This window comes from Harmonia axyridis, chromosome 4 (genome assembly GCF_914767665.1).
Source record: "Harmonia axyridis chromosome 4, icHarAxyr1.1, whole genome shotgun sequence".
NCBI classification, from domain to species: domain Eukaryota; kingdom Metazoa; phylum Arthropoda; class Insecta; order Coleoptera; family Coccinellidae; genus Harmonia; species Harmonia axyridis.
Window position 1 is genome coordinate 546,578 of NC_059504.1, and position 13,067 is coordinate 559,644.

The following is a 13,067-nucleotide window of genomic DNA, read 5'->3' on the forward strand; positions in this document are numbered from 1 at the left end:
GTTCCAGTTATTTTCAAAATGTCAAAACTATCTTTAATAGGTTAGAATAGCCTGAAAATTGACGTTTCTTTGATAGGGACAGGGGACAGGATACAGCTGTTTTCTTGTTTATTTGTATTAAGGTCCAGTGATAAATACGAATATTGAATTAATAAAAAATGGTGAAGAATATATTTGCCAGTTCCCACTTACTAACATATTTACAAGATTTCGATACTTCTGATTCTTTATCAGTTGGATTAGTTCTAGGCCAGGTACTAAGAGTTTCCACAATTCTTACTAAACAAATGTATGCTTGGATAATTCGAAACAAAATACCCTGGCTTCATACGGCCAAAGTGTATCCTAATTATCTTTAATTTATAGACATGCGATGGAAAAGATTACATCGTACATATGGCCAAATCACCATCATTACCACCAAAAAAATTACGAAATCTATCTGATGTGAATGATTTATGGCTAGCTGATCATGCCAAACAAGCAACTAAGATGCTTTCAGGAGGCATGTATGTAATTGGTATCTTTGTGGCATCAGAAACCGATTTAGTCACATCATTTCCAACAAATTTGAAGGCAGTTCTCCTTCAGTTGTCTAAATCACTTTCAACAGAATATTTACATGGAAACACATCATCTAATGAGAAAATAGTTATAAATTATTGCTCGAAATCGAAGCTTGTGAAATGCAAACTGTATGATCCGATTAAATCTATTGTAAAACCTGCAGAAATAAATTTTTGTGATGATAATAAGTGGATCAGGTTGGAATGTAAATATGAAATAGAAAAAAATTACTTTTGGGAAGAGGAAAGCCCAGAAATGGATTTGAAAGAACAAATGAATGTAAGTGTATGATGGAATTTATGTAGGAAAAGTTGTATAATGAAAAATTTCGATAGCAATGATCTAACTCTGGATAGTAATGATCTAACTTTGGAAACAAATTCATATCTAGAATTGCATGTGTTAACATTAAAATTTCAGGTGGTTTTGAAAGATGTCAGGAAAAATTTGAAATTGTCAGTAATTTTATTTGATGGTGAATTTAAACCTGAAGATGAGTGTTTGGAATTAGTAGGAAAGCAGAAAAAGATTTCGAAGTCTGAAAGGTCGAGTTATGAAAACAGTAATCAAGATAGTAGGCCAATAATAGTGCAAATATTGGAGGAGACTACGGTAAGTCTAAAATATCATTTTATGTTATAGATTGTAATATCTATATATTCTCTTTATTCATTTAATAGTAAATATTTTCTTTCTCCATCTGAGAAAACTGTTTTTTTTTAATCTTTTTTGTTACTTTACTTGATGATGGTTGTTTTCATCATATGTTAATTATACTTGATGAAAACATATTTTGCAGGATGAGAGTTCAGATATTATCATAAAAGACATAAAAAGTCAAATCAAAGTAGTGGGACAAATAACGAGTACTGTGTGGATGAATCCAAGGGCTTCTTATAAAATGGCTTCTAATGCCATAGTTGAGGATATATTGAGGAGTCTCTCCACGAGATTAGAGATGCATTGGGATTCTTTGATCGAAGAAGAACATAGGGAAGGTTTGTCTCCTTTTAAACGTTTCACTTTATTATTCTATCGAACTGAAAGTAATGCCACTGCAATTTTAAAGAAATACATTTTCTGATCAATCTTTTCATTGAAATTTTGGCATTTGAAAAATTCTGAAGATATATATTTCTTAAGATGCAAGTAATATTGTTTCAGATTCAAATAGTATTCATGAACCGCCAAGAAGAGTTATGATAACAATCCCGGGGACAGAAATCACTGTTTCCGATTATTTGTTTCCTGGGGAAGGAGCAGAAGAAGCGAAAACCTCAGTTGAGGAAATCTTAGACATCAAACTGGCAGGTTTGCCAGATGAAATTCAAGAAGTTGAGGGCTTTATTGGTATGTTTACTATTTTTGTAGTTTCCTTTGTTTTTGTGTTTTATTTTCATGAACTATTATGAATCAATGAACAGCTAATAGTACTAATGATTTTAATTTCAGATATAACAAGTTATGAAGGCAACATAAGTCAAATTGCCGAAGGAAAAATTTCAAAGAACGATAAAGAATATAGTCATAAACTCTTCATTATTGGATTAATTTTTGCTCTGCTAGTTTTGGTTGTTTCGATTATAGTACATTCTGTTCTGAAAAATTCATGAATGTTATATTTTGTTATTAATATTTCGTTGTTATATCTCACAAACTTTTTGCATTCCGAAAAAAGATTTAAAATCAAAACGGAACATGGTTTATTCATTTCAATCCAATTTGTTCTTTGAAGTAAACAAGTTCTGGTTTTACTGTTCACTTACAGTAAAAAAAGTTATTATTATCATTATATTGGATGAACGTTACTGTTATTTATTCCGTTTTGATTAAATCCAATTGGTGTGTGTTTTAAGGTTTTGGTTTTATACAATAAATGTATATTTTATGGAGTGCACTTTCTTTGTTCAACAAGCCATCCATTCTTGCAAACTTAACAAAAATTCGACAATGTCTTGGGCAGTTTTTTGAAATTATTGTGTCAAAAACGTTTGAATTTTTTTATACCTTGATTTTCTCTACTTGAAATAATGAAAAGACTAGATAATGCAAAAAAAATTTATTCTTTGTGAATAACTCGAATCATAAATTTATATATAAATGCTCAAAATAAATAATTACTTTGTTAATAATATTCATGAAAAAAAACCATTCAAACAAATACCTAAAAAAAACAATTTCATCGCTTTTATAAAATACAGGAATAATAGAAACAGTAATTAATAATATAAGAACAAACAAATTGATATAAATATTTTTTTTAAATATCTCCCCAAAATTTGTGCTTTATAGCTGTACTCAAAATAGCATAACAAGACTAACTACATTGGCATAAACCTAATTATTTTCATTTGACAAAAACATTGTAAAATGGAATTATTATTTTCGAACTGATTGATGATTAACGAAAATTGTCTTTTCCAAAATTTAAGTACATTGAGGATATAAATAATTATTATTCCAAGATGAACTTTGCAACAAACTTTAGCACTTATGACTAAATTTCAAATTTTCATAACAGTTTTTTGTAAATGCATCGTTCAAACGAATAAATCTTAGTTTTTAGAGAAGTTGTCTTTTAATTGCTCTTTTTTTTGTTATCTTTCTTCACCTGCATTTTGTATTCTTCTTTTATTATTGCAAAATCCGATGTGAAAATCATTTTCAAATAATTAAATCATACGTTATGAAGATGTAATGGAAGTCATGAGATCCAAATGAAAAAAATCTACCAATTTTTTTTGAGTATGTAGTAAAAACCATAGCTAATTTCAAACTATTACGAAAACCAAGAGTTCAAGGCAGTTCAGTCAAACATTAATTCAAGCAGCTTTGTTAGAAAAAAGTTTCTACACAGTAAAAATGGCACCTTTAAAAATTCCTCGAAAAAGTCAAATCATTGATCAATGTGTAGATGCCGACAAATTTAAAGTTTGGGTTCAGGTCCAATTCCTTCGGCCATTTCATGAACTTTTAATGCTACTTCCAAAGCGAGCTGATCTGCTTCATCCTTACTAGCAGCTTCTGCATACACCCTCACTAAATCTTCCGTGCCTGAAGGTCGAACAAATGACCTACCAGACTTATATTTCTTCACAATCATATCAATTTCTTTTTGCAACCCCTCAGGCTTCAAACATGTCCTTTCTGCGTTGGTGGTCGTTATTGTATTACGATCCTAAAATGAAGATATTCCAGTGTTAAAGTGTAAAACGAACTTTAGCAAACCTATCCTTGTAAAAAAAAATAATATTCTATGAGCATATCTAATCTATGCTAACGAAGCACTGTACCGTAGAAGAGAATAAATTAATTTTTCATGTTTGAAGTTGTTTAATTAGTTGAGAAAACCAACACTGACTTCTCCATTAACATTTCCAAATTAACATTCAGTCCAGCAATGTTATCTTACAGTAGACGTCAGAATAGGACATTTTTTTAAGGTTATGGTACTTTGACAATCGATGTCAAATTGCAGAATATAGGTTAACGTCAGTTTGACAGCTATTTTCATAGAAGGTGAAAATTATAATTTTCATATGAAATTCTGGGATGCTTTAGAATTCAATGGTGAGATTTCAACTAAAAATGAACATTGTGTATATTTGTTGCAAATGCTATTATGGGACTCCATTGGAATTAAATTTATGATGATATATTAGAAATTATATGTGCCACCGTAAATGAAAGCCAAATTTGAATGGGGTGAGATCTTTTACCTTGACTGAAACTTTCATGAGACGGTTAGGTAGATCAGTGTAAGTTTTTTCCCAATCTTGAATACTCCAGCCTTTCGAATGTAAAATAGTTTCCACCAAAAGCATGTCGGACAGTGCATCACCAACGGTTTCATTGATGAGATCGATTACAGTTTGCAATTTTTTAATCGCCCTTTTTACTTCAACGGAAACACTGCAAAACGAAAGTTTGAATGTGAGAAAATTCTTCATAAGTAGAAATAGACAAGAATTGCATAAAAAAGCTCAACATCTTTCTTACGTTTCAAAAGTTAACTTACGTGGGATCATCATATGATGTTTGAAGTTTCTCCTTGAATTCCTTTTTGAATATCACTGTACCGTGACCATTCGCTTCAAAATATACTCCAATATCGTATTTCTGAGCTTCATGATGCAGATATTTCACACCTGTACAAACAAACGACACTGGAATATTCTGAAATAGATCGTAATTTTTGAGAAACGATTCTTCTGACTCAAAAAGAATTTGAAACTAAGTGGATTCACTTTTTAAAGAATTAAGTGTTCAAATGTATAATTTTACCAGTGTGTTTGTGATATATTCAGTTGAAGCTCCATTAGCATAGGCCGTTTGAACTAACCCCAAGTTGACATCAAAACCCGTATCTTCCACAAGTCCTTTCAAATATTCCGCTATCAGTATTGCTATACGATCTCCATCTAACAGATGGCATTTTTCATTTTCGTCCAAATAATAGTACATCAATCTGTCAGCATCTCCATCAACTGAACAGCACCTTTGACCGACTTCCTTAGGAACGCCGTTGGGAAAAGCTTGTTTGGTTTTCACGTAATCAGCACCACACTAAAAAAGGTAGGAATTTCGAATCCATCGATAGGAAAATAAATTGCATTAATAAAAAAATTACACATACCATGTAATTCAGTTTGCCGGTTCCGATAAGTTCATCGTTGAACCGGTCGATCATCAAAGAATCGCCAAGGCACTCTTGAAAATACTTGATTTTTTTGGCCCCCACACCGTTGGCCCCGTCATAGTACAGCTTGCTCTGATAATTGTTGGTATTGAAATTTTTACCTCTGATTTTTTTGAAAGCATCACATAATTTTCTGTAATAATATTCCTCCGTTGGAAAACCATATTGATTACGTGAATTTCTGCAATAGACAAAATAATGGAGTTGTGGTGTTGTCACTATACCATAATCTATAGGTTTTCCTGATAATGCTAAAACCCCATCACATAACGCCTTTGCTAGACTTGGACTACTAGGCCGGGTGTCTTTTCCAACTAAAATTTCAACTCTTTGGGTCATTTCAATTCCTAATTCAGTCACTATTTCGGTTATCACTTCTTCAAGTCGGTCATCCCTAAAAATTTCAGTTTGCTTAGTTATGGTAATTTCTACACAACGGAAACACTGTTCTCAAATATAAATTTGATAATTCATTATTCTAACTCACGCTACATTTGCAAATTTAGTAGCCCATGCTTCCCAGCTTTGTTCTAACATCTCTCCACAAGGATCTATCAACTTGACACCATTATCAGGCTCTGGATTATGGGAGGCAGTAATCATGGCTCCGATACAGGCTGAAAAAGTTTACAGGACAGTTTTCACTAAAAACCAGTAGTACAGCCTTTTATTAAACTCTTACCTTTCTTATATCGTGCCCTGAGCACTGCCAAAAGCCCCATTCTATACATAACATATCCCAAAGTATTTGCTCTATAAATAGAAATATAAAGTTAAGTGAAAAATTTCTTATAATCAACATTAGAACTCACTTTGCTCTAAATCCAGCTGTTCCATATTGAACATCGAATTTTTCTGTCTTAGGATGCATTTCTCTAGCAAAAGCATACACAGTTTTATAGTTATTATGATTATTTGCCATTTTTAGATTGTGATGAGGAATCAATATGATAAGATTCAGATAATTTAGATGATCTTATCTAAAGATGTGAAGGTACTTGGACTAACATATGTCAGATAATGAGGAATTTGATCCAACCGTCCTAAGTCTAAAAGGAAAAACCAATGAGAAATAAAGGAGTTCAATATCTTAGCTAGTTCGCCTAGTTCACATAACAAAATATTCTGGTATCTATGGATCAGAAATCTTTAGAAATACGATTGAAACACGATGAGTAATAAACTGACCTTTAAAGGAATTGCCCCACTCAATTGATTAAATCACCTTTCACCAGTAATTAAGATCAAATTTGTGTATAAGGAAGCAATTTATTCAATTAATATCAATGAAAGTGGGCATGATATGTTTATATTGGATAATTGAATTAAATTATATTGAATTTTTTCGGTGAAATTCCAAAGAAGAATAGGATTAATTTTTGTTTGAGTTAGTTTTTTCAGATTGAATTGATAATAAATAGCAGGAATCAGGAATGAAATGTCAAATTTACAACCAAAAGGATGTGACAATAAACATTTAAATTAATTTTTCTCCAAAAATCTGAAATTTATCATTACACTTGAAAAGAAAGGAAACTGTATTGGTTTCGATTGTTCTGACATCTAAATCGGCAGTTTCTAACTAGGAGCTATAGATGTCAGCATAATCAAACTATTTTCAAATATAAATTATTGATCTGGTGTGAATTATTTTTAGAAAATTGAAGTGAAAGATGTATCTCCATTTGATTTTCTTGATTTTTGTCACACAGGCTTTTGCAGAAGAAGAGAATGTTTTATTGACTGAAGTATTTACCATTACTTTAGATCCTTTATTATTCAATTGGACTTATGAAGGTGAACATTATGGGAATATATAAGAGAAGTTCCTAAATATAATTCTGTTCTTTTAAGGTGAACCACATCAATATGTTTACCAAGCATCTCTGTTGGATTTTCCAGATCTTCCAGCCTGGATAAAATATGTTTTTAGTGAGAAACATAAGAAAGGATTCTTATATGGCGTACCTCCTAATAGAAATATGCCTAAAATTCCGCTTCAGGTTGTAGCCCTAAATACCAGAAACTATGAAACAAGGATAAGATATATAAACATACATATCTCAGAGAAATTGAATCCAGCAAAGTTCGAAGTGATGATGAAAATTGATAATGTTAATGTTGATGATATATTCGATGTTGAAAGAATGGAAAGTTTAAGAGATATTTTCAGGAAGCATTTATGGAAAGATAGTGAAAATGATCTTTACATAACCTATCTTGAGTCTGCTATCGAATTGGGAGCAAGAAAACCTCTAGATCCCGATCAAGAGGAAGGGTAAGCACATTTTGCAGATAGGGAATTTCATTCAGCAATAAACTTTGGGATAACCATTTTAATTGAGAATTTCATCACTTGTAGAATAGTTTTGAGACTTGGCAGTCAGTCACCATTTTCTACTAACTTGAAGGATTTAGAAGATGAGGTCAAACCGCTTTGGAAGGTGCCATCTTGTCCAAGAAACTTCAAAAAAACTACTGTTGAACGATATTTCAGAGATGCAGGATTTACATTGGATTGGTGTGCATTTAGATTGGTAAGGAAGTTAATTTGTATATCAAAAACCAAAGAACGAAGGAATATTAATTTATATTTCAGATCGATCCCAACAATTCGGCAATGCATCATTCCGGTGTGAAAGGAAATGCCCTATCAAAAGATAAATGGGAAACCATCACCAAAGATAGTGTACCAATTAGAAATTATTCAGTGGATGTAACGTGGAGTTTGGTGCTTCCAATTGTCCTTCTGGTTATATTAACATTTCTGCTTTCCTTCATACTTTGCTTTTATCATAATGGAGTGTAAGTATCAAATGAACTACTCGAAATTATTGAAAACACAAAAACGTAAATGGGCAGGTGATTTACACTTTTTTTTTGGGAAAAACAACAGTTTACCTTTAGTCTTTATATTTCACTGGAGAAAAAGTAATCAAAACATAGCTTCACAAAATATGCAAGCTATAAATATTGTGTATTAATTTCTTACAGAAAAGAAACATTCTCTTTACTTTCTGTCTAGTGTAATATTTGTCCGGGGTCATAGAAAGATGATCGGAAAAAATTAATATATTTCCAGATATGATCAGGCCAGTGAAGATTTTTTCAGTAATTTGTTTCACATTTGCACAGATACAGTCGACAGGTAATTGTGTTTTGGGTGCATTGCTTCGATATTTGGAAATAATTCACTTCAAATGAATTTTTAATACCTAATTTTTGCATCATAGTTAACAAGCTTTCAGTTTGAGCCGATTTAATACAGGAAGAAAAATTGAGGGAATAACTTTGAATTATAACTCAAGTAACTGGTGTGATTTTTTTCTATTTGTGAAATTTTCTAGTGGATAATTTTATATTCATTTCATTCGAAATGACAAATCCTTTTTTAATGGACAACCTTTTTAATTTTTCCGATTTGATCCATTATTTATATTCATCATTACATAATCAAATCTTTACCTTTGCAGATACAAAGATGACCCAACAGAGCAAATTGATACTCCTATTTTAAATCAACACGCTATACTCAGTGGCTATAAACCTTCAAGTAATTTAGTAAAATTATCTCCTGATCCTGCGTTAGGTTCTCGCAGTCATACAAGCAGCCCAAGTTCTACCATAAATAGGGGTGTCCATTGTAGACCAAACCCCCCACCATATATGAGACCAAGGTTCAAAGCGGAAATCAATAATGACGATCCAAATTTGAATGAAAAAAATTGGTACTGCTGAAAGAAACCATAAGTGTCATCTATGTGTAAAATTCGATGTTAGCTAGTCTGAAGATGTTTCGATAGTTGACATGTTTTGGTTTTTAGCGCAATTTAGTGAAAATAGGAAAAAGATCTGAGGATGAACATATCGGCGTTTTTTAATGATAACGAAAATACCAAATATTTTTTTTAATCTATTGAAATGAATTTATTATATTGCTACCTACAAGCTGTGAAAAAAATTAATGATAGGCTATTTGACGTTATAAAAAGTATTGTTTTATTGACAAACCACTTTTTATGTGCCCACAATAAACATTACTGAATAATGAGAGAATTTGGAAAATCTGTCCAATAGCCTATTGCCAGTTTGTTCATAATGTAGAAGGAATTTTGAAAATGTTGAATATTTTGTTGAGTTTATAGATAGTAATTCCACACTGGTTTTTAATTCAAATATACCTTGAAGTATTTACTGTTTCTTTTTACTCCCAAGCTGATTATTAAAAAATTCGTTCTGCTTTAAAAAAAATTAACCAGAAAATAAAAATATTTCATAATATCAATTTTTTATTACTTTCTCGAAGAATTGCGACATCACAGGATACATTGGATCGTAATTAACAGAATTTTTCTGTCGGGTTAAAGCTTCATACCGCTGAAGAGCACCAGCTATCAAATCTAACCTGTCGTTCTCCGACTGATGTTCATCCAACCACGCAGATAATTTCTGCAAAGACCACTCTGTATTTTGATGAGGACTTGCTAATTCGGCTCCTGCGTGGGAAAATAACAGCAACAGAATTGTACTTGCGGGTACAACACTGCCCTCTGTATAACTGTTGATTATTTCTGTTGGGTCTAGAGTGATCAGAGAAGTCATTGCTTTTAATAACCTATAAGGTTTACCGAGTTCGGTTAAAGTTGGACATAATGTTCTCAATACGGACTCTAGATATATATAATCTGCTTTTAGTCTTTGCCTACCACCTTCTGTAATAGGCGAATTTGGTCTTAAGAGAGTTGTGTGCCGAACGAAAAGTTCAATACATCTTACTGCTATTTCACCACATCTGGAATAAAAAAATTAATCTAACATCTATATATGTATAACAAAAAATCGGGTTAGTTACACAATTTATAACTGATTTTTTTAATAATTATCAAAAGATCAGGAAAATTTACCAAAAACAAATTGAAAAGAAGAATAGCATAGAGCATTATCTGATAGAAACGTCAGAATAGGTTATGCTTACTTTGACAATCGATGTCAAGTTGCAAAATATAGGTTAATGTCAGTTTGGTAATTGGCTGCATCTTAGAACATAGGATGGTATAAAATTCTGGGGTTTCAACGTTCAGATAAAATGTTAAATGAATAAATATTATACGACATAAATTTATTCAAATATGCAAATGTAAATTATAGGAGTCCATTGGAATTAAAATAGAAATCGATTACTTACTTCAACAGCAAAACTTCTTTGTTTTCAAATTGTGCTAAATATGTATTAAAAACTCGGTTGATAAACTGCCCCAATTCTCTCATATACGGACTACAAGAAACATGTTTGTTGAATGTTTGCAATTTCGTCCAATCGGCTTCAAGATGTATTGTGACAAGTATAGTCTCCACCGTCGAATTGATCGATACTGAAACATATGAAATTTATCAGATAAATGATGAAATATTTTATATGTTTTTAGTAATTCTATTTCTATGCCTGCAGAAAAATAGTTCTACCGGCACATTCTAGAATGACATTTGTTGACAAAATTTGACATTACATAATTCTGTGCTTCATCTCCTACAGTGTCAAGGTCACACAACTACTTTATGTACTTACCAACGAGTGGCTGCATGATAGCTCCACTAAGAATGTCGATATCCTTCAATGCATCGTACAGTAACTCGATTCTAGAATTGGACAAACTGTCATTCATATTCGACAGTATCCTTTGGATTTGTCTCTGGAAGTAATTAAGACGATTGGCTAGCTGCACATTTTTTTGCTGTCCTAAATTAGCATTTCCCCCAATAACTTGAGCAGAGTCTGGTCCGGTGTCGAGTTGTTGTTCAGTTTTAACAGCAAACATTTTTATACATTTCGATACGTTTTTGCTGATTTTTCGGCTGAGATTCTCTTCGATAAGGGCCACACTTAGGTTACTGAAAAAATAAGCAGTTGTTGAATTCATGTGATATAAATTTCGTTCGATAGAATACTATATCCACTGTGAACTCAAAAAGAGTAGGACATACCACATACCTTGATATAATGCGCACAATCTTGTCTATATCGTCAGTAGAAGGAGCAGAGTTATCAGAGAAAAACATCTCTTGTGTAGGATCTAATAACGTAGTGAGTGATGTTGATAAGTAAGCGGTTTCACATTTTTCCAAGACCGTACGACTGCAATGAAAGTATTATTTGATGAATTAGTTCAGTTTTACTAAAAAACATACTCAAAACTGAAATATTCATAATTCATTTTCTTCGATATATCCAAATAACATCTTAGTAGCCTTGGATAATCCTCTGATAGAATTTGTTGCACAGAGTAAGGCGCAGAATTGATCTGTTCTTGGATTTTCTTGCCTAACGAAGTCCAGAATTTGGTGGCCAGGTCTATTTCCTTATTTTGCAGATTTAAATTATGCAAGCTGTTTTGTAAAAATTTCACCTGAAAATAATGAGAATTGCTTTAGAAATTATTATATAAAAATTACTAGATGACCCAGCACAAGTTGTTCTGCGAGAAATCTGGTTTTCGTTTTACTCAGACAACAACTAACCTGTTTACAGTGCTTATAGATATCATCACTGAAGGCCTTCTCTAACTCTGTCCACATTTTTGTCTTGTACCCTTGCGAAGAAGATAGCGAAATATTTCTACCTTGCACTGCTTTAGATTTACCACTAGCAGTTGTCTCTAAAGCATAAGTAATGCCTTGTATGCTCTCAGATAAAGTTGATGAGATGAAATCGTCCAAAACTTTGTTTATAGTTCCCAAATTAATAAAAATCTAGGGACAATAATAAATTATAGCTGGTAGTTAAGTTTTCAAGTATAAAATCTAACTTTATTACCTGTAAAGCAGATGTAGTCTGTACTGAATTTTCATTGATAATACCTTGATTCAAAGAGCCAGTTGCCAACTGCACAACTTTTTGTTGTTGTGTTCTTATATTTCGCAATTCCGAACTAACAGAATGGATATCTTTTAAATCTTCATCTGCAGCTAATTGTTCTGCAAGAGAAAACTTGGAAAATACTAAATAAGGTTTTAAGCAAAAAAAATGTACCTAATTCCTGAAGTATCAAGGCTTTTTGACTGGGATCATTTGTGTTACTTAATCTTTTACTCAATTGTTGAATTCTACTAACTTGTCTCAGAATGTGACTAGCTAAATGTAATCTTCCCAATACTTGTGTATGCTTATTAAGAGCCTCATAGGGTATATTTATCTGAAATAATAATTCACATTTTTTGTAGCGGAATATGGTGGAGATTAAAGAATGGTATTCACCTGAAGTTTAAGATTTTCTGCGTTAGCAACCAGGTTGTATACATGGCTATTCATTAAATTTAAGATATTTTCTAGTTTTGTAGCATGATTTGCTTGTTTCAAAAGATCTTCATGCTTGTTCAAAACACATTTTTGCAATTCTCTGGTAATAGAGTCAATACCTTCTCCAAGTTTTTTAACTTTGTCGCTTATTGCAATTTGATCATATAGCTTGGAATGGGAATCTTTATTCAAAAACTGGCAAAATAATTCTGAAATATGAGAGATATTCATATAAACTCATATTCAATTCATTTTAAAGAGTTACCATCATTTTCTAATTGTTGAATTAAATCTATTTCATTTTCCATTTTTCATCAGCAGTATCAACACTGATTGCTAATATAATTTTGAATTCTACTCTGTTATCTGTGTTTTGAATTGAATATTTTGAGATGACGTTGGCTCTTTAAAAAGTTTTAGGTTGAAGTAGACGAAATAATTTAGGCCTACTTCTAAATTATCTATCAACCAACACCATACCATAGACTAATCTGTGACCATACTTCA

The 13,067-nt window shown here is 31.9% G+C and overlaps 4 protein-coding genes across 6 annotated transcripts; 2 read left to right on the forward strand and 2 right to left on the reverse strand.

Moving 5' to 3' along the window:
- Nucleotides 1–60: 60 nt before the first annotated feature.
- LOC123678002 (protein odr-4 homolog) lies at nt 61–2,459 on the forward strand. The gene is made up of 6 exons (XM_045614761.1): nt 61–254; nt 367–846; nt 988–1,179; nt 1,367–1,565; nt 1,732–1,917; nt 2,020–2,459. Exons 1-6 carry the CDS (start codon nt 159–161, stop codon nt 2,178–2,180), a joined length of 1,314 nt encoding a protein of 437 aa, XP_045470717.1. The 5' UTR covers nt 61–158; the 3' UTR covers nt 2,181–2,459.
- A 152-nt stretch (nt 2,460–2,611) lies between these two features.
- LOC123678001 (phosphoacetylglucosamine mutase) lies at nt 2,612–6,722 on the reverse strand. 2 transcript variants are annotated; one of them, XM_045614759.1, is made up of 9 exons: nt 6,455–6,722; nt 6,079–6,315; nt 5,949–6,019; nt 5,754–5,883; nt 5,204–5,660; nt 4,852–5,133; nt 4,586–4,743; nt 4,287–4,479; nt 2,612–3,745 (listed from the first exon to the last, which is right to left on the reverse strand). In XM_045614759.1, exons 2-9 carry the CDS (start codon nt 6,186–6,188, stop codon nt 3,494–3,496), a joined length of 1,653 nt encoding a protein of 550 aa, XP_045470715.1. In that variant the 5' UTR covers nt 6,189–6,315; nt 6,455–6,722; the 3' UTR covers nt 2,612–3,493. The 2 variants fall into 2 exon arrangements, with proteins under 2 accessions (XP_045470715.1, XP_045470716.1); XM_045614760.1 differs by lacking the exon at nt 6,455–6,722 and having other exon boundaries at nt 6,079–6,431.
- A 151-nt stretch (nt 6,723–6,873) lies between these two features.
- Nucleotides 6,874–9,458, forward strand: LOC123678003 (epsilon-sarcoglycan). Of its 2 annotated transcripts, XM_045614762.1 has the most exons (6): nt 6,874–7,063; nt 7,121–7,544; nt 7,629–7,803; nt 7,866–8,071; nt 8,349–8,414; nt 8,740–9,458. In XM_045614762.1, exons 1-6 carry the CDS (start codon nt 6,940–6,942, stop codon nt 9,002–9,004), a joined length of 1,260 nt encoding a protein of 419 aa, XP_045470718.1. In that variant the 5' UTR covers nt 6,874–6,939; the 3' UTR covers nt 9,005–9,458. The 2 variants fall into 2 exon arrangements, with proteins under 2 accessions (XP_045470718.1, XP_045470719.1); XM_045614763.1 differs by lacking the exon at nt 8,349–8,414 and having other exon boundaries at nt 6,885–7,063.
- Nucleotides 9,459–9,537: 79 nt separating this feature from the next.
- LOC123677999 (conserved oligomeric Golgi complex subunit 5) lies at nt 9,538–12,987 on the reverse strand. Its single transcript, XM_045614757.1, has 10 exons — nt 12,826–12,987; nt 12,519–12,769; nt 12,294–12,456; nt 12,078–12,238; nt 11,783–12,013; nt 11,453–11,670; nt 11,256–11,399; nt 10,833–11,155; nt 10,452–10,638; nt 9,538–10,058 (listed from the first exon to the last, which is right to left on the reverse strand). Exons 1-10 carry the CDS (start codon nt 12,866–12,868, stop codon nt 9,548–9,550), a joined length of 2,232 nt encoding a protein of 743 aa, XP_045470713.1. The 5' UTR covers nt 12,869–12,987; the 3' UTR covers nt 9,538–9,547.
- Between the last annotated feature and the right edge of the window lie 80 nt (nt 12,988–13,067).